The sequence below is a fragment of the Trichoplusia ni genome, chromosome 15 (assembly GCF_003590095.1).
Source record: "Trichoplusia ni isolate ovarian cell line Hi5 chromosome 15, tn1, whole genome shotgun sequence".
NCBI classification, from domain to species: domain Eukaryota; kingdom Metazoa; phylum Arthropoda; class Insecta; order Lepidoptera; family Noctuidae; genus Trichoplusia; species Trichoplusia ni.
The window spans coordinates 7,793,349-7,813,932 of record NC_039492.1 but is presented as its reverse complement, the minus strand read 5'-3'; the positions used below and the strand labels follow the sequence as shown (position 1 = coordinate 7,813,932).

General features: G+C 36.1%; 3 protein-coding genes across 3 annotated transcripts; 1 reads left to right on the top strand and 2 right to left on the bottom strand.

Annotated features, from left to right (window-relative positions):
* The first annotated feature begins 1,162 nt into the window (after window positions 1-1,162).
* On the top strand, window positions 1,163-6,111 carry LOC113501158 (juvenile hormone epoxide hydrolase-like). Its single transcript, XM_026882203.1, has 7 exons — window positions 1,163-1,363; window positions 1,931-2,158; window positions 3,545-3,709; window positions 3,977-4,123; window positions 4,594-4,804; window positions 5,071-5,305; window positions 5,771-6,111. The coding sequence occupies exons 1-7, from the start codon at window positions 1,193-1,195 to the stop codon at window positions 5,994-5,996; spliced, it is 1,383 nt and encodes a 460-aa protein (XP_026738004.1). The 5' UTR covers window positions 1,163-1,192; the 3' UTR covers window positions 5,997-6,111.
* An 832-nt stretch (window positions 6,112-6,943) lies between these two features.
* LOC113501157 (juvenile hormone epoxide hydrolase-like) lies at window positions 6,944-11,765 on the bottom strand. Its single transcript, XM_026882202.1, has 7 exons — window positions 11,561-11,765; window positions 9,648-9,875; window positions 9,204-9,368; window positions 8,957-9,103; window positions 8,324-8,534; window positions 7,627-7,861; window positions 6,944-7,182 (listed from the first exon to the last, which is right to left on the bottom strand). Exons 1-7 carry the CDS (start codon window positions 11,735-11,737, stop codon window positions 6,951-6,953), a joined length of 1,395 nt encoding a protein of 464 aa, XP_026738003.1. The 5' UTR covers window positions 11,738-11,765; the 3' UTR covers window positions 6,944-6,950.
* Window positions 11,766-12,772: 1,007 nt separating this feature from the next.
* Window positions 12,773-18,899, bottom strand: LOC113501156 (juvenile hormone epoxide hydrolase-like). Its single transcript, XM_026882201.1, has 7 exons — window positions 18,711-18,899; window positions 16,206-16,436; window positions 15,576-15,740; window positions 14,869-15,015; window positions 14,319-14,529; window positions 13,694-13,928; window positions 12,773-13,194 (listed from the first exon to the last, which is right to left on the bottom strand). The coding sequence occupies exons 1-7, from the start codon at window positions 18,882-18,884 to the stop codon at window positions 12,873-12,875; spliced, it is 1,485 nt and encodes a 494-aa protein (XP_026738002.1). The 5' UTR covers window positions 18,885-18,899; the 3' UTR covers window positions 12,773-12,872.
* Window positions 18,900-20,584: the final 1,685 nt, after the last annotated feature.

Below are 20,584 nucleotides of genomic sequence, written 5' to 3'. Positions count from 1 at the left end.
ATGATGCAATAAACTGAGTTTTAGAAAAGGGTAAAATAAAACGTCACGGCCGCCATAAGACGTCTCTAGATTCAATGAACAAAGTCAAATCCGTGTTATAACAATTTTACCTAAAGATGTAGACCAAGACGAAAAGAAGGTTGTACCATTATTTTATTCTAAAACAATTATAATAACTCCACTGTATTCAAGTAATTATACAGGTGCCAAGGGTCAAACAATAAAATAAAACGACTTGAGTAAAAACGTCTTGTAATTACAAACGACTGCCCTGTAGTAGTTTATGTTCCTATGTCACTCAGGGGTCATAAAATGCTGCTAAATAAATTTATTTTTATGTTTCATGAAGACCTAGAGCTTTTCTACGTATATTTTTTTGCATGTCTGTAAAGTCACTTTTATGTCCTTCAAGGATCGGACAGAGGTTTTCATACATATTGTAAATTGTCTTTACAATTTTATTCGTCTTTATAAAAACGTATGTCTCTCTAAGGTACTTTAATCCTTGTGTCGCGGGGGTTTTGGGGGGTAAAACAGAGATTTAGGACAAGCATTCATGAATTACACATTTTTGAAATTAATAATTGGGATAGTAATTGGGGTTTAATTGGGGATATGTGTTTTAAGTCGGGTTTCCTCAACCCCTCGGCTAACCGTGCAGTCAAAATTATACATCTCTCTTCATTATAACTTAGATTTATCTCGATTTTGTTAATAAATTATAATTCGTTGTAACGTAGCCTAGTGATTTTCGTAATAAGGTTCACGTAACTTTAAGATTACTTTAATTTAGTTTAGTTAGTTATCCCGTTTTTTTTTTGAAGCGACTACAGATATACTTCATATACAAACATTAAGTTATCACGTTTCATGAAATACGGCTTGGTGACGGACGGATAGACAGCAGAACCCCATCGATAGGGTTCAGTTTTTAACATTTGGTTACGAAACACTGAAAACCACCGATATAAATCAGATTGAGTTACATGTTCATTAATGTTAAGAACTAAAAGTTCAAAAAAGGGGATCTATAATGAATATTCACTTATCACCTCACCTATAGAGGCAAGACAAACCAGTAAACGTTGAAGTTTCATTTAAAACAAAACATATTTATAAAGTAAACACTAACTTTCAGGTATATAAAATACTGTTTCGTGGAGCCATTCGCATTGTAGAGGCTCACTTCAAAATGGGAGGTTTAACGCAGGTTTTAGTTTTTTGTGCGGTGGTGGTGGCCGTTCGGGCCGCCATGATCGAAAGTAATATCCCACTTCCCGATGAAAATGCTTGGTGGGGACCAGGCGCAGCGGAGGCCGTCGATACAAGTATCAGGCCATTCAAAATCAGTTTTGAAGAGAAGGTGAGTTTTATTCATTCATGCGTACTGCTGGTAATCTCCTTGACTAGAAAATATCCGTCTCCAAGGAGTTGATAGCTTACGTCACGGGGTTACACAAATATTTAAGTCGAAACACACGAAATCTTGAGTTGTGCTCATATATAACATTGATGTATGTGTAGACCTCGGTCAAGAGTAGGAAATAAACTAAAACTAATATAAGAGAATTGAGGATGACGGCGCAACTATAGAACCCCCAAACTATTGACAATTAAGCATATACCATAAGCCCAATTAAGCATCGACCTAAAAGTTTGGAGTAATCAGAAGTTCTGGAACCGAGTATAAGAATGTAGATATGTATTTACTAATTTTCAAAAAAACAGTATATTTTCGGCTACCCCGATAAATACGCGTGAGTAAACCGTTACATCATTTAATAATAAACAGTATATTGAGCAAAACGTTCAGACTGTTTCAATACAAATTATAGTTCCAAAAACTCATTAAAAATTATTCGTATTGATACAGCTGTTAAAACATTATTTGGAATTTACACAACGACATTTACATTCTTATTACTTACAGATGATCGAAGATCTACGCTATCGTTTGAAGAACCATCGTCCCTTCACACCGCCCCTGGAGGATGCCGGTTTCAACTATGGATTCAACACCGCTGTTTTGAACGACTGGGTGTCTTACTGGGCCAATTCTTATAACTTCACTGAGAGGGAAAATTATATGAACTTGTACCCACAATTCAAAACTAACATCCAAGGACTGGACATCCACTTTGTTAGGGTGAAACCCGAGGTAAGAAACAATAGAATGGGGATGACTTATTAAAAGTAATTACCAAAATTGGATTTAATGCGTTGGTTAACAGGTCTATAATAGGCTGCCGCCCACCTAGTCCCTGTAAAGTTTGAAAATTTAATGAACTATAGAATCTAATAATCTTAATCGCCATGCCCGTATTTTTCACGGCGCGTGGTTTAACAGAAACCGCGATTGCTTTAAAATACCCGGTAAAGCTGGACTTTGACGGCTCCATAAAAATAGGCTATTGAAAAATAAATCAGTCGGATGACAAATAAACTTTAGGATTTTAGGAATACCGCAACCTGTCAAGTTCTACCTAAACGGCAACATGATAGACATACACACGTGTCTCTATCTGACCAATCAAAGTTCATATGAATTATACGATATAAAAGTGACGACACGCGACTTTGATTAATATATTTTTGTGTTTGTTTGGACAAACGACGAAAGAAACATGCCCAATTGTATGCTTGAAAGTATCCAACGAACATTAGGAAAACATCGTTGTCATCCATATTTCCTGTTACCATGGGCATTAAAAACCAGTATTTCAGTCTTAGTTTTGGCATTGTTGATTCGAGAACTGTCCTAATCTGCGCCGTCCATACCTAAAATAATCCTTCTAAAATCCAGTCTTAATTACTTAGTTAAAAATTTGATATAAACAATTCGTTTTTGCCAAAAGCATGTGTCATGATTATATGCTTATGATTTTTAATTAAGTAGGTGTTATACATACAGAAAACAGTTGTTTAAACTGTATTCTTTTTCGTTTGTGAAGGCCACTTTGTCTTTATTAAATCAATAACAAATTCACTGTAGTTACAACGTTTTTTTTATCACAATTTAAGTTGTCAACAGGATTGCTTAGCGCCTTCGTTTTGTCAAAATCCTAGGAACTCGTTCAGCTTTGAAACGTAGGTTAATGTTTTTGCTCATCTGATCCAAATAGACAACCTGTAGGCTAACTAAGAACAACATCGAGATCATTGAGCAATAAACAAATCAGAACTATATCAGTTCTGGGAGTGACATCTACTGAGCTACATTTTTGTAAACTAGAGATAAAATACTACACATGTTTCATATTCATTCTTAGGCTTGACACAGGCGGACTGCATTTCAAACCGCAAATTGCAAATGCCAATGACACGTCTGCAATAGAACTGCAGACCAAAACGTGCAGTCCGATTGCATGCCGACTACAATTGAACTACGTTCAAACTGCACTTTCGGTTGGATTGCAGTTGAAATGCAATCCGTCTGTCGATCAAAGTCGAAGTAAGGCTCTAGCCATACTTGGCTATCATTGAGTAGTTTCGTGGTACAGGGAACCATAGGATACCGCAGTCGTCTGATTTTTTTTTTGTTAAGGTTCCCGCTGGTGTGGAAGTGCTCCCAATTTTGATGTTGCACGGCTGGCCTGCTACCGTGCTTGAGTTTTACAAGGTCATTCCCTTGTTAACAGAAGTCTCTGAAGAAAGGGGTTACGCTCTCGAGCTGATCATTCCCAGTCTACCAGGATTTGGATTTTCAGATGTAAGTATTCATTATAATGTTCAAAACCTTTGGATTTCACATGGATTTTTACTTAGGTTAAAAGTATGAGATTCTGATAACAGTCAAGATACTTACATGAAAATATTTTCATTTTTATAATTTTGTTTACTTCATATAACTCTTTGTGCTAGTGGTATTAGTAACTTTACGCCAGATCATAAAAGTAGTACCTATCGTTGTGCTGACCACTGTCTGTTTCAATAAAACTGTATCGTTCTTCATTACAACCAGTGACATTATCCTCAGGCTACCAACAAACAAGGACTAGGAGCCACAGAAATGGCGGTGATATTCAGAAACCTGATGCACAGACTTGGCCACGAGAAGTTCTACATTCACGGCGGAGATTGGGGCGCGTACATCTGTTTCAACTTGGCCAGCTTGTTCCCTGATGTGAGTGGAATTAGTACAGACCGGAATGAATAACGTAGCAATATTGATACCAAACTTAGGAGCGTAAATACTAAACTTGCTGGCTAGGTACACATTATGTAGGTATCACAAGTTGAGTAAGTAAGGTTTAAGTTAAACCTCAAACGAAAGAGCAATCCCGATAAATTCGCTTGAGAAAACCTTTGTATCATTTAAATATGAATCATACTCACGAAATTTGAATGGACACTCCATTAGACAGGTATTCTTAAAAATAAACAAATTAGCACCCAAAGGTTTATTAAAAACGATTCTAATAATTTATTTTTAGGTCTGCGAGAATATTTTATTTCAAGTTTTGGTATACTTTAAATAGGTCAGTCAGTTTGTTATATCCGAACTGACTTCTTCATTCATGTTACTTACAGTCACAATATTCCCATTTGCTATTAATATTCTTCTTGCCGGAACTAACTTGATATTTTTCTCAGGAAGTATACGGCTACCACACCAACTATGGAATATCCTTTTCACCAGCATCATGGATCACTTGGTTCATGGGATCTTTTGGTGAAGGCGCACAAAACCTGGTTGTTGAGAAACATTTGGCAGGAAGACTGTACCCGACTACAAGTATTTTAAAGGAACTTATGACTAAATCCGGTTACTTGCATATACAAGCTACCAAGCCTGACACCATTGGTAAGCTTTATTCTGAATGAAGTGTAACGGTCTTTAATCATTTTACTTAGTTATAATTACCTACTTTGCATTTGTCCCCTTGTATAAATTACCTCTGTCAATTTAATCAGGGAATGGAGACAAGATGCACTGCTCCTAGCCCAGTTAAATACACTATGAATGTTTAATTTAATATTATGTCACATATCATTGTCATGTTTTGCGTGGTAAGCTTAACAACCTATCTAGCATTGCAGTCAATTACAAATGTTCACATCTTTTTACAGGTGTTGGTATGTCAGACAGTCCATCAGGTCTTCTCGCTTACGTATTCCAGTTCGTTTCGATGGCTGTCAGAATTGATAACATCAATAAAACGGACGGTGGCCTTCTAGACCACTATACAAGAGAAGAGTTACTCGATAACCTCATGGTCTACTGGATGCAGAACAACTTCAACACAGCCTGCAGGATCTACGCAGAGACTTTGAATATGAGGAACTTGAACAATGGCTGGTTCTCGTAAGTTTGGGCTTGTTACTTTGTAATTTTTTGCCCGTAATGGTGTTAATAGATCAAAATGGAGCCGATTTTATGATAGAGCTCGAAAATAGGCACAAAGCGTAATTAATTACAAGTAATATGAGATCTCCGCTGTTTGTACTCGGTGTTAGAAAAGGCACTGGATAGCTGCCAATGATCAACCAACGACTCCCAAGGTTCACAAACATTTAAGTCACCCAGAAACAGAGTAAGGATTCGTAGATCACATATCTGCTTAGTGCATAGTGGATTATGCGTAGTGATCTATACCTACGTATCTAGTATCAGAGCATTCCATATAATTACAGCCATAGATATCCGACAGTTGAATTTCTTTCAAACAAAAAGTATACCTGCCTAATAAGACCTCTGAACCCTGAAGAAATTTGGATCCTACCATAAAAGCAACTTTTCGTTCCATTCAACAGAATATTTTTTTTGCAGATTGAGCACTCCAGTGCCGGTATACCTAATCCAGGCAGACAACGACCTCCTGTACATGTCGACGCCGATGCTCCAACACATTTACACCAACATCGTCCACAACAAAGCCATCGATGGAGCTGGACATTTCTTAGCCTCTGAAAAACCTGAATTGTTCTCAAACTCCGTGTACGAAGCTCTTGATATGTTCAGGAAGCAGAAGGATGATTGTAAAGACGAATTGTAAATATGAAAAATAAATTGTTTTGAATCTATTATCGATTATTTTAGGTAAAATCGTAGTACCTTTCTGTAATGGACAAGTTATTGTTGAAATTTAATAAAATTATTTGTTAACATTATATTGTTTAAATTATTTGCCCAATCCTTACCTTACATCTTTGAAAGGCAGGTAGAAAGTTGTAAAACAGGTGGTGGTATGTGACAGTATTTACACGAGCATGTCGCTAACACAAATATCAGTTTAACAAGCGTTGTAAAGAAACGTTCAAATGAATAGAAATCTATGGGAATCTCCAAAAAGCTTTTTTAGAGATTTAGCCGAACTTGTCAGGTATTTAAATACCTTTTAGCGAGTCAATCATTGTCAACGCTTGTGGAAATGCTGTTAAGACAGGCATGATAATCCTCTCTAGTCAACATACAACGAAATCAGCAAGTTTATCCGGCAAATGGAATAAATAAACACTTTACAGTAGAGAAAATGTCTAAGCATATTCATAAGTTAGAAGAGGAAGCGCATAAGGCAAGAGAGAGACTTGCGCTGTCTGATCCCAGTGTGGGTCGAATTCATTATCTTTTCACCCCGATTTTAACGAGTCACTTCGTGAAATATCCTAATGTGTCCTGTTTTTGTAAGGAAACCTATGATGAAAACGATGTTGACGTTTGTTACAACTCTTTGACACAAACCAATAAATGTTATGGTGTAGAATATCAGCGAGCGTCAAAATCAGCAAATGATCACTGGTTGTGAGCGATAGCATTTTATAATATTGTACATAATTGTATTTAAAAAAAAACTAATTTTATATACGATTCTTCTGTGAACCTTCTGTGTGTGTGTGTGATTCTTCTGTGAGGTTCCAGGTATTCCATATTAAAGCTACAGCAACAACCAAATAAAACAAAACGTTATTAAGAACACAACTTTCATTTATTCTATCGTAGAAAAAAATCTTTACAATTCAACTTTGCAGATCCTATTGCTTTGTACTTTCTTGAATTCCGTGATGGCAGTGAGTACGCTCTCGGAGAATACTTCAGGAAGCTCCCAAGCCAAGAAATGCCCTCCATCATCCAAGATAGTCTGGTTCAGAAGGTTGGGGAACTTCTGTTTCAACATAGCCGGAGACAAGTATCTTAGCTCATTCAGAGCTTGAAGAGACCAGTATGGTACTGTAGTTTTTATTCTAGAAAAGAAAATTATTGTTGCTAAGTAAGTTTCATCTTGTGCCGCCTAGACATAATTTGAATCCTAATAGGTATTTATGCGAAAGTTTGTAACCATCTGTGGATGTTTATTATTCTTTGACGCAAAATCTGCTAAACGGATTTTTCAGAAAATTGACGCAGATATTGATTCTAGCCTTAAATAATAAATAGATAGAAAAGAACTGATATTCTCTCGTCGAGTTAAGGTATAATTTGTGCCGTTTACAGTTTTTTTTCAAGCAGCACAAGCAGAACTATCAAAGTTTTGTTAAGAAAGTAAATGGATTTTAAAAGAGGGCTTTGGGTTAGTGAGAATGTATATCGACTGCTGCGAAACTTTCATCATGTGATCATGTTTCATCTGACTTTAAATGTCAGACTCTTTATCCCAATCACCAAACAAACAAATTACATTAACTTACGAGTGTACTCCTGCATTAACATTCCTTGTATTCAAAGACTCAGCATAGATTCTGATGGAAGTCGTAAAGGCGTTGTTCATCCAATAAACCATTAAATTATCAATTAGTTCGTCCTGAGTGAAATAGTCGTAGAGACCGCCATCTTCCCTGTTCTTGTTGGTGCTCCGAATAGCGCCAGAGACTGTCTGCAGGATGTAGGCGAGAAGACCTGATGGACTGTCCGAGAAAGCGACACCTGGCGATTTAAAAAGAAAATTTCAGAGATCGATTTGTTTGTAATGATCTCTTAGATAACAATTGGGAGGGCTGAGAGTCAACACCACGTAGACTTCGATTAATGAAGCCCATAGTTTAACTTTGAAGAAGTCATAGTTAAGCTTTGATTTTGCCTAAGGCAACGGAACAGCTATTTGGATTAAAAGTTAGAATATATTTGTTAGGTACCATAATAAAATGATTACAGTATTTTTCTCCAATTAGCTAAAACTCCAATTTAGATTATAAAATTGTCTCTTCAAACGTCTGTCAAGTCAAGTCTGTCAAGTCAAGCCAAGTCATTGTCTCTTAGAAAGTGAAAACTTTGCATGCCGTCATGCAGATTGTATAAGGCTTCTTATCATTTGTAACACCTCAATACCTACCTACATTCTAAGCAAATAAATAAATCAATTCTATTCTATTCTAGTACAAAACTCACCTAACGTATCAGGCTTAGTAGCTTGTAAATGCATGTACCCAGATTCAGCTACAGTGCCCAAAAATACTGTAGCAAGAGGAAACAGTCTGTTCGCCATCGATGGCTGAACAATCAAGTCTTGGAAAGCTTTGTTTGGGAAACCACCGAACCAAGTTGCCCATGTTCCTATCGCATATGACACTGCGAAGTTCGAATGGAAACCTAAAACCTCCTGAAACAGGCACACACGAATATACATTTTATTTTGTATATGATCAAGTGTTTATACAACAGTGATATGTATTGTAACACAATGTGTTCATATTTAAATACCTTGGCATGAGAATTAACATTTTGTATTCATAAAAATACTCGACAAAAATAAATGCCGTTTTATATTTTTAAAGAGATTTATGCTATTAAGATAATCACAAGCTTCGACTGTTTCAATCGACAAACTAAATTGTCTAAACAAAAGTGATGCGAAACGAACTTTTTTTTTTCTGGAAATAACATTTCCAATGAATGACAATAATGTTCAATTGCGAAATTAAATTATGGCTGAGGTTGATTTCAACATATTTTATACGAATTTCAACAATATCGAACAAAGCCATTAATTGGCTGCCACGTATCCTTTGAACAAAAACTTACATCGGGGAATAAAGTGGAGAGACTTGCGCAAATAACAGATCCCCAATCTCCACCTTGGATATAGAAAGTCTTGTGACCAATTCTGTGCATCAGATTTCTGAATACTACTGCTATTTCAGAAGCACCTAATCCTTGTCGAACTGCTCCCTGAAACGTCAAAAATTTGTTAAACGTACTTAAATTAAAAATATAGCACTTTTGGAACAAACGCAAAAATGTATTTACCACATTTTTTAAGGTAACTCACGCTAGAAAATCCAAATCCAGGCAAGCTTGGTACTATAATTTCAACAGCGAAACCAGTTTTCTCGTAAGCTTCAGATATTAAAGGAGCAGCTTTGTAAAACTCTAGGAAGGAACCGGGCCATCCGTGCGATATCAGGAGTGGGATCACTTCCACACCTTCAGGAACCTGGAGAGGAGGTACATTCAAATTGGTGAAAAATTATGTGGTGATCAAGACGTGTTGACCTGCTACCATCGCCAAGTACCACCATGGTACTGGACAGCGGAGATCGTGGGTTGATTCTGACACAGGACAAACAATTGTGTGATGAGCACGATTATCTGTTCTATGTCTTGGTTTAAGGATTTAGAAGTTTATAAGTATGTTTATCAGTCATCTAGTACTCATAATAAAAAAAAGATTTGTTTGAGACTAGATGGCGGTTTTTAAGTTCATTTTAATTACCTCAGGTTTGATCCTCATGAAGTGAATATCAAGGCCTTGGATGTTAGTCTTGAAATGCGGGAATTGGTTCATAAACTCTTCCCGAGCTGTGAAGTTGTAGGAATCAGCCCAATAGTTAACCCAGTTTTCCAAATTGTTGGTGTTGAAGCCGTATGTGAAGTTTGAGCCTTCTAGTGGAGGGGTAACAGGGCGGTGGTTCTTCAGACGGTATCTGAGGTCTGTTATCATCTGAAAAACGATGCAATACAAGTCATGGATTTTGACAGACTATAATTTTTTTGTCATAATACAAAGATAATAGAAAAGTAATGGTAAGTTCAGAAAAATTGAAATGCAACCAGCTTTCCATTACCATTTGTTATCTGCTAAGGGCCTGCTTAAAGAATTAAACAATTATAAACTATTGGAGAGGGTGAGTACTTAAAAACACTTTAAAAAGACTATCACAGGTGGCCGCGATTCTTCGAAAGTGTTACCATAGTCCTCGCTCACAAAGGGTTAAAGAAAGAACATGGGTGGGTTTAGCCAGCACGAGTAGCCAAGTGGTAGTCACTCACAGTGGGTTTGGCGTGGTGAGTGCCACTCCCTTTCGAGCGAAATGAGTCATTTGATGGTATTCCATCAGGAAAAACCAAGGTACGCGATCGGTCCATGCAGAGTCCTTCATCATGAGAAAAACTGGTGGAGCAATTGTGACCTTCTTTTGTGATTTCAGTGATGGGAAACTGTTATATTTTTAACGCTAACAAAACGCTCAAATGTACTGAGCTGTCAAAACCACGTCACTTGTCTAAAAGAAATGTTATTTTCATATTTTGTAGTTTCTATATAAATGCGCTGTAATATTGTGTATATTCGATCTGGTGTATTGAATGTATAGTTATTGAAAAAATTAAAAAAATGGATATTTTAAGTTATAATGAATTATATTTGGTACTTGTTCCAAAACATGCAAGTTTTGAAAGTATATTTCAATAACTCGACCTTGGAAACAATTGATTTTAAAAACAAAACCAACAACGATAAATTACTGAAGACTATTTATCATTCTATTAAACCCATATTCGCAAATGAAAGACATCTGTTCAAATTAATTACGAATAAAAATTAAACAAGTAGGTAGTGTTTCATGCTCGGTAACTTACTTGCTTAAGTTTTTCTCATATTTACTCAGTTTTACCATTGTTTCTGAACAGGTAATTGAAAACGCCGGCAAAACACTAAATGTTTCAAAAGAGTTTGTGTTACTTGTAATAATATCAGAATAGTCCCACTGCTGGGCACAGACCTCTTCCCGTATATGATAAAGAAGGTTTGAGGATTGATTACCACGCTAGCTCAATTCGAGTTATCCTTATAAGTTACTTTTACGTCTAGTATGTTTTTATAAACTCTTTGAAATTCTCTGTCTCTCGTATTGAAAGTCGTATCAGACTTTTATTGACGAGGATGTGTTCTCACTTCCCATGCTTAAGAACACTTAGCTATACACCACCTCTTAAAGTGATGGTGATGTGAACACGTGACAGTGCCGTCCGCGGCGTAGAGCGCCCTCTCTGTTCCTTAATACTCAAAAATTTATTAACACCTCAAAATGTACTGCTTCAAGTTTTGATAAGCCCTAACCATTTTGATTCTCAGCCTACACCAGTACTTCAGGTTTAATTTGTATCGTCACTTGACCAAAGTCATCTAAATAGTTCACTTTCAATTTTAATATTTGGCTTGGACTAAAATGCTTCGAAACCCAAAAGGATTTTTTATACTTCATCAACATCATTATCATCATGATCGTCTCAGCCTTTATCCTGCCACTGCTGGGCTTATGATTCCCCTTTCTCGTGCTAATTCTTACGGTCCTGTGGTAGGCCATGCGTCAAGTTGACGTTTCCTATTTATAAGAAATCTCTTACCTCCTCCTCAAATTTAATCTTAAATGGTCTGATGCTGGTATCCTGATTTGCTTTTCCATCTTCTGGGCCCCACCACGCGTCAATCTTAGGCAGTGTTGCAGAATCACTTTCAATCATAGAATTCTGTACACTGAAAACCAATGTACAGAAAACTATTATTCCAATTAACTTATTCATCGTTATTTAGTCAGACTGCCAGATGGAATGAACGAAAAATCTGTATTGAAATTTTATTTATACCGAAAAGTCTGCCAAGCGCGCGTTGGTACGATGATTTCAGTTCCGTATGTCTAGTTTTTTGATATTTTTTTTTTATTTGCTGCTTGCTTTGATATACTTTTTTATTATTTTGGTAGTCCGGGATGGTATCTTTATTTTTTTACTTAAATTTGAAACGAATGTCAAGTGTGCTACGAACGTTTATTTCATAGAAAATGGTCAGTAGTATAAGCAGTATAAATATTATAAGTAAGTCGCATAAGCTACGAATGGACTGCGTACATTATGTCAAAGGTGCTACGAATACATGTCAATTTTGCCCATTTAATTTGCTACGTATATCACCTTTGCTACGAATTTTATAGTTCCTACGAATCTCCAATTTGATGCCAATATAAGATACACTATTACGTAAACATAGCATATGTTTATCACTACTAAGCAGAATAAAAGACTTGTTTAGGATTTGCCCCATATGAGTCCGATTGGTCCTCTAAGGCCGTCCTTTGCTCCGGAAGTTCATTAATCCTGCATTTATACGATTAATCAGTAGTAACGAACAGTTAAAAAAAACAATTAATGTTTGGAAGCGCCTTTTAGAAAACGTATAGCAATAATGGTGGCAAAAACATAATATATGCTCATCTGCTACGAACTACGATAATTCAATATTGCTCGAATTGCAGTAACATTTTTGACAGGCGTACGACAACATGCGTTCTTCGTGTCACGACACGTCATCGTAATAAATATGTAGAGAAATGAAAGAATTGAGTCCTTTTACTTCTTCCTAAAATTTTAAAAGTTACTCTTTTATTTTGACTAATCCCTGTTGTAATTACCCAGGAAACCTGTTCCAGAACGACACATTGCAAAATGTCACTTCTAGAGATAAATGGATATTTCTGAAACCCCACTCGCCTTGTTTTATTTCATACGTATCGCTACCAATCTTTCCATTTATTAAACAAACATTCCTGAATAAAAAACAAATAAACCATAAACAAACAACGTTTTACTTAATACAGCTGGCGATAAATAAAAGGCAACAGTCGCAAATATCATTTAAAAAAGTTACAGCTAATCCACGCATTCAGTTTTTCTTCAGATGAGAATCTAATGGAAAATGTTTGCAAGCAAAGTCGATAATAGGCCTAGCAATGGTTTCCGGGTTTAATGGTTCAATTTTTTTCACGCATCCAATCTTGTTGCTCCAATACTGCCTGAAGGCTGTCAAGGCAGTTAAAACGTTGTCTGAGAAAATTTCAGGTAACTCCAAGGCGAAGAAGTGTCCACCGGTGTCCAAAACAGTTGTGTTTAAAATGTTTGTGTACTTGAACTGTAACATTTTCGGGGATTGATACCTGAGCTCGCTCTTCCCTTGTAGCAGCCATAATGGCACGTTTGTTGGTATCCTGGAATATAAACAAATGTTAAGATATTGGATATTGGATGTTGGATTGTAATTTCTTGCATTGGAGATTTGCCTGAGCAAAATGTTGATAGTAAGTGTTTGGTCATTGTTACGAAGAACATAAGACAAACACCAGTCAAGAACGAGTCGGACTAGTGGCACAGACGGCTCTGCACTAATAGGCTAAAAAACAAATGAAACTCGCCCTCAAACCTCCTTTTTTATATGCGGCCGATCAATTAATGACCGATCTTAACATACAATTTTATTTTTAGGTTTTTTGGGTATAGCCTCAACTGAAATACGTCATCCTTGAAAACTTCAACTGCCTAGCTACCACGATACAGTGTGGTGACGGATTTACGGGTAAACAGACGGACAGACAGCGAAAGCTCAGTTATAGAATCTCGCTTTAACCCCTGGGGTTAGGAATCCAGAAAAATAAATTATAAAACCTCATTTAGCTATTTTTCGTTCTTTAAAACGACTGTAATACTTACGCCAGAACACCCATCTCGATATTCCTAACATTGTAAGTCTCCGAATAAATTCTGATAGCGGTGGTAAAGGCGTTGTTGACCCAGTATACCATAAGGTCATCAATAAGCTCGTCTTGTGTGTATTTCTCGTAAAGGCCGCCATCTTCCCGGTTTGTGTAGTCGCTACGGGTGGCAGATGATACGATCTGGAGGACGTAGGCGAGAAGACCAGACGGACTGTCAGACATGGCTACACCTGAGAAAACAAATTAATGGTTAAGTAAAGGAATGTGAAGAATTTTTTAGACCTTAATCTACTTAAATCTAAAAAGTCTTTTTACTCTTTTTACCTAATTCTGAAAAGATAATACTTCGTGTTTGCTAAGTTTTTTCTGTTTCTCCTAAGTCTCAATCGGGATCAATCAATATCCATATTTACAAAAAGGCACCTTTATTGGCTAACCAAAATAATTATTTAACGTATCGACTGATCCATCTATTGTATTTATAAGGTACAAGGTATAAGGCTAGAGTTAAGATCGTTATTATAGAATTGAGCAAGGCAGACGGTTTAATTTAATTATTCCATCCACTTCTCTACAGCTAGTCATTTGTTGCAAGCGTGAGAGGATTTATAAAAACTTACCAATGGTATCAGGTTTCGTGGCTTGCAGATGCATGTACCCGTTTCCTAAGAGGGATCCCTTGAAGAAATTAAGGAATGGGTACAATCTGTCCGCTACCTGAGGCTCTACCACCAGAGATTGGAAGGCTTCGTTGATGGAGCCCATGATCCACATCGCGTAAGGAGCCGGAGAGTATGAGATGGCGTAGTTTGTGTGATAGCCCAGAACCTCCTAAAATAAGAAAGATTTTTATACAAGTTAGTTGAAAATAGTCTATAGTAGCTAATTGTCTATTTAGATAAAGGTTTTCTAATCATTAAGCGAATAAATAAGGTAAATTGTAGCTCTGGTTGCGGAAGACTTAGAGAAAAACAAATACTATTTTCTAATGTTAGATGATGTTGCGTTAAAGTTTTAGAATCATCACTATCATCAGCCCATATTCGTCCACTGCTGGACATAGGCCTCCCCAATAGCTCGCCATATAGATCTATCTTCGGCTACTATTTTCCCATATTACTTTTAAATAAAATTAAAGTAGGTACTCAAAAAATACCATTTTTAACTTACATTAGGGAACAGAGTGGCAATAAGTTTGCATATGTGTGAGCCCCAGTCTCCCCCTTGGAGGTAGAACTTCTGGTGACCGATCCTGTGCATCAAGTTTCTCAGGACCACGGCTATTTCTGATCCTCCCATACCTTTGCGAACTGCTCCCTGAAAATACCAACAATAATATTTTTTGTGGTATAATAACTTTAGGAGTGTCATTCAGAAAATTTTTGAAAGGCATTAAAAAAAATCAAAAATAAAATCCATTTATTCAAAATAGGCTGCAAAGTAGCACTTATTAAATGTCAAAATATACAGACAGCTCCCCGTATCGCCCACCCTTCACCGCTTCCTAAGTGCTCTAGCTGTGAAGAAGAAACGGCGCAACAAACTCCACAACATAGCACGCTGTCGCTTTTTTACATAAATATATTAATTTTTTATATAATTTGTAAATTAAATGATATGCATGCTATGGGATTACGCCTTTGCCAAAAAGAGTCTTACAGGCTAGTGTTATTATAACTAGATATAATATGGCTTTAAAGGTCAACTATTATTTAATGCTGTAGGCAGGAGATAGAGAAGAATAACAAAGACTCAGAGACGTCTATACTCAAGAATGCAGTTGTTAATTCCGGCTGGTGAAAATAAATTCTTCCGATCAATTAATTTTAGCCATGAATCTTGAACACAGACACTGCCGTTCTTATCGTTGCGTTAACCTGTGAAAATCCAAATCCCGGCAAACTTGGCACAATAAGTTCCACCACGTAGTCCCTGTCTTCAGAAGCTGCAGTCAGTAATGGAATGGCCTTATAGAACTCCATGATGGATCCAGGCCAGCCGTGTAACATCATCATTGGGATCACTTGAACACCAGCCGGGACCTAGAAAGTAAAGAAGACTTAGTATTGTTCAAATAGAGTCTAAATTCGAGATTAAGCTTACAGCAGAAAGCCTCAATACAGACATTAATAATATGCAATAATCTGAACCTATGAATTCATAGTGATTAAATGGGATATTAGTTTCCTGTTTCAGGAGACATAGTGAAACTTTTGACTGTGACTCGTGACTTTGAAAGTTCCGTAAAAATAGGCTAATAGAAAATGTGTCAAAAGAAAATAGTCATCCATCAATTTTATGACACTAACAATATGTCATTATGGTGCCAAAAGAAATTTCAACTGCGCAAGATTTTAACACACAAGTGTTACCCAATTATGTTTGCAGAACAAATAATGAACGTCATTATACATGTAACTATAGATCAGACTGCGAAATTGAACGATCTATTAACCGTCTTATGACTACAAAAGACAAGTAAGATATACAAAAATTGAATAACTCACATTTTCTTGTTTAATCCAAATGAAATGAATATCAAGACCTTGGATGTTGGTCTTGTAGTGAGGGAATTTGTTGAAATGCGCCTCCCTCTCCGTAAAGTTGTAGGAATCAGCCCAATAGTTAACCCAGTTCTCCATATTATTGGTGTTGAAGCCATACGTGAAGTTTGAGCCTTCTAGAGGCGGGGTAAAAGGACGGTGGTTCTTCAGACGGTATCTTAGGTCTTCAACCATCTAAAATAAATTGTGACACAGGTTCTGTAGTCAGGTAACAAGAAATACCTTTTTATTTAATGCAAGAAAAAAACGAAAGCCTCAGTACGTAAAGAATTGAATCCTCAGAATTCACGAATATACTAATAACAAAGACACCCAGACTCAGAACAAGCATTCGTGGATCGCGATTGAACCGGCGACACGACGCGCCCAGTGGGTTTGGTGTGGTGACCTCAACCACTCAGCTATTCAGGCAGTTAACGCCAATTTGTGCTGATGATGACCATCGGGTTTGCTTTAATGAGGTAAAAATCCTTCACTTTTGGCCATTTAAAGTTACGAGACGCCAAAAAATAAAAAGGTCGCTCGAAGGTGTATTATTTCAAGTGGTGTCATCGGAGGTATGTTTAAATAGCTGGTTTTTGGTGATGTTAAAGCCTGTCTACCACATTTTAAAAAAGCAACGTCTGTGCATGAGTATGAATACTTTCTTTAAGAGATTACAAAAATATGTTTGTAATTTATTAATCAAATTTAAAATTAAACAGTAATCAGTAAACTATCTTCTCATCTTCTTCTAAATCATCTTTAAACAAAAGACTTAAAATTTCTCTAGAGAATTTCGTTCGTTTCGTAAAAATGAGAAACAGCGATGTTCGAAATATAAAGAGAGCTTATTAAAATGCGATAATCAACTCTGACGTTTCATCTAAATCACATAAACCTACAAACATAACAAATTACAGAAGTCATGCATTTTCCTCAGCGTCTAGCAACTGAAGATTATGATCTATACTCCTGACTAATATATATAAAGCTGAAGAGTTTGTTTGTTTCATTGTTTGTTTGAACGCGCTAATCTCAGGAACTACTGATTCAAATTGAAAAAATATTTATATATACCATCACGCTGCGATTAATATGAGCGAAGATACAATGGAAAATGTGAAAAAGCAGGGAAAATTATTCATCTTCGAGGGAACCGTTCAAAAATTCCTAACTTATATCTTCTAAACACGCGGACGAAGTCGCGGGTAGCAGCTAGTCATCTGTAATAAAATACCCCATGCATATAAAGAACTAACATTCAGTCTTTTTAAAAAGAAGTTAACATCACTACTAATATTCTTTATGCAAAAAAATATCCCAATCATCTAACGGCCTTTACCTCCTCTCCAAAAAAGTAAACCTCCCCACACTACTGGTTGCATACCATGATTATGTTGCTTCCAGGTTAAGATATGCAATAATCTTTTGGGGCAATGATACAAATTGGGACAGAGTTTTTAAATGTCAAAAGAAATGTATCCGCGCTATGTGTGGTTTGAAAAAAACTGACAGTTGTAAAGAATGTTTCAAAAAAATTAGGTTTACTTACAATTCCATCAATTTATATTCTAGAATCAGCTCTATTCATAAAACAAAATTCAACATTATTTACATTAGAATCTGGATCTCGCAATAGAAGTAGATTATATAATAAACTTAGCAGGAGATTTAAAACCACTGTATGAAAAAAGTGTATTCAATATGGCTACTAAGATATATAATAAAATCCCAAAGAATATAAAAGATATTGAGAATATAAATATTTTTAAACATAATTTATCTAAGTTTTTGATAGAAAATTGTTATTACTGTCTCAGTGATTTTCTTTCCAGCTAAATAATTATTTTAATATTAAGTACCTATTACATGTTTTTATTACCTTTTTTTGTAATACTAGTTGTAAGATACATTTGTTAGCATTTAATACGCTAATAATGAATGTTTTTCATTTTATTTTTTCACATTTGTATGCCCTGTGTGGCGGATCACGGCATGAACATATTTTATTTAAGACGTACCTTATACCTGTGAATCACAAATAAACGATTTGATTTGATTTGATTTTAATAGATAAATGATCTTATTAAATACAGGATTCTTTTGAATGACGACATTCTTTAATGTTACATAACCTTTCATAATACCTAACATTGTTAATATAATTACAAAACACAATGTTACTTAAGAGTTCTATAGTTTAATCACTTTATTTTTTGTATTATGTTAAGATATTTTTTTCTCTATTGCATGCCGTATGGTATGATGGTACTATATGTTAATACCTTATTTTGTACCCATATTCATTGCAAATATATAATCACATCACAGAAACTCCAAAGATTAGATGAAATATCAGGTATAGGCCATAAAGGTTTTTGCCCATTTTTTTCCACAAGTAGACCACTTACGAAGCGCTGCGTACATGTTAAAAAAATATAGGATGGATAGACGAAATGAGCTTACCTCATCTTCAAATCTGACTTTAAATGGTCTGATGCTGGTATCTTGGTTTGCTTGTTCATCTTTCGGGCCCCACCAAGCATCTATCTCAGGCAGATTTTCATAACCTTCGATCATAGAATTCTGTACATTGAAAAACAATGTACAAAAAACTAATAAACTAATAAATTTCTCCATTGTTCAATTTTGTCGGACTGCCAGACGGCATGAGCGAAAAATATGAATTGAAATTACATTTATACGAAAATGAATTGCCAAGCATATATCGTTACAATGAATTTGAGTTCCGTATGCAATTATTTCCTTATTTCAATTTTCATTTATTTAGATGAACTATCATCAACTTATTTTATTTGAATTATCATTCATTGGCCTAGCCTTTTCCCAACTATGTTGGGGTCGGCTACCAGTCTAACCGGTTTCAGCTGAGTACCAGTGTTTTACAAGGAGCGACTGCCTATCTGACCTCCTCAACCCAGTTACCTGGGCAACACGATACTCCTTGGTTAGACTGGTTGTCAGACTTTTCAAGCTTCTGTCTACCTGTAACGACTATCAAAGATGTAGGAATAACAGCCGGGACCCACAATTTAACGTGCCTTCCGAAACACGGAGGAACTCGGTATGACACTGATGGTCACCCATCTACGGACCAACCGCGTCAAGCATAGCTTAACCTGTGAGCGTTTCACTTATGCGGTTATAGCTTAGCCACGAGCTAAGCTATAACCGCTTTATTTGAATTATGGTGAGAAACTTTTTACATTACATGAATATTGGGAACTGTTTTGAGTGTTTTGACCTAAACAAATGCTTGCTATAAGTTTAGTAAAACCCTTGTAACCCTTGTAAGTCTTAAAACATAAACCATCTCATTTAAATTCCTGTGAACTTGCGAAAAACACTTGTACACACGTTTATATTAACATAAAACAGTACGCTGATGATTATACCTAAAAAGGAATTCAAATAAAAGTAAAAAAATAATTAATATTTTATAATATTCAAAACTTAATTATTATGGTGATAAAATCGGCTTTAACAATACAGTATCTCATTTGTTCGGATAATATATGTATATTATCCAGGTGAGCAAATCACATCCAAGGCAGTTAAGTGTTACCTAAAAAAGCCTCGTCATTACACAAAAGTAACTTACACGTGTAAATGTTTCTGAAGTAAAAAGGAATTAATAACAAGTTATAAAAATAATCCATATATAAGTAACAGTTTATTTAAGAGCAACGAGCGATCATCATTCCCCTGCCCTCCCAATTATTTTATTTGGGGTCGGCGCAACATGTCATCTTCTTCCATACCTTTCTATCGGCCGACATCTCACAAGAAATACTCTTTGCAGCCATATCGTCTTTTACATAATCCATCCATCGTTTCTTTGGTCGTCCTCTTCCCCTATATCCATCCACAACAACGAGCGATCTTGCTCATATTTTCGGTTAAAAACTATTTGTCTAAATAAAACAGAGTCCAACCTGTTTCGTTTAACAGCCGATCTCCGAAGGTCAAGTTCCAGTTTAGGCGTACAGCATCAGAACAGCTACATGTCACCCTTCTATTGCAGTATCGCATCCTTCAGTGTTGCGAGTTTGATTAGCTATTGAAATATTTTCATTTTCAAAATGCTTTTTTTCTGCAAGATATTACAGATATCTAAAAAATTCTTCATCTTAAAATGGGTTTTCACAATCATAAAGCAGTCGCTCTATCTAAAATAAAATATTTAACTGAACCCGATGAGACTAAAAACCATATCTCTGCGAGATTGTCCGAAAGGGATATCACGGCCCCAGTACAAAGGGTAGAGAACAAGGAAAATGGGTGGGTTTTAGTCTGTAAAAGTCTAACACTCACATGAT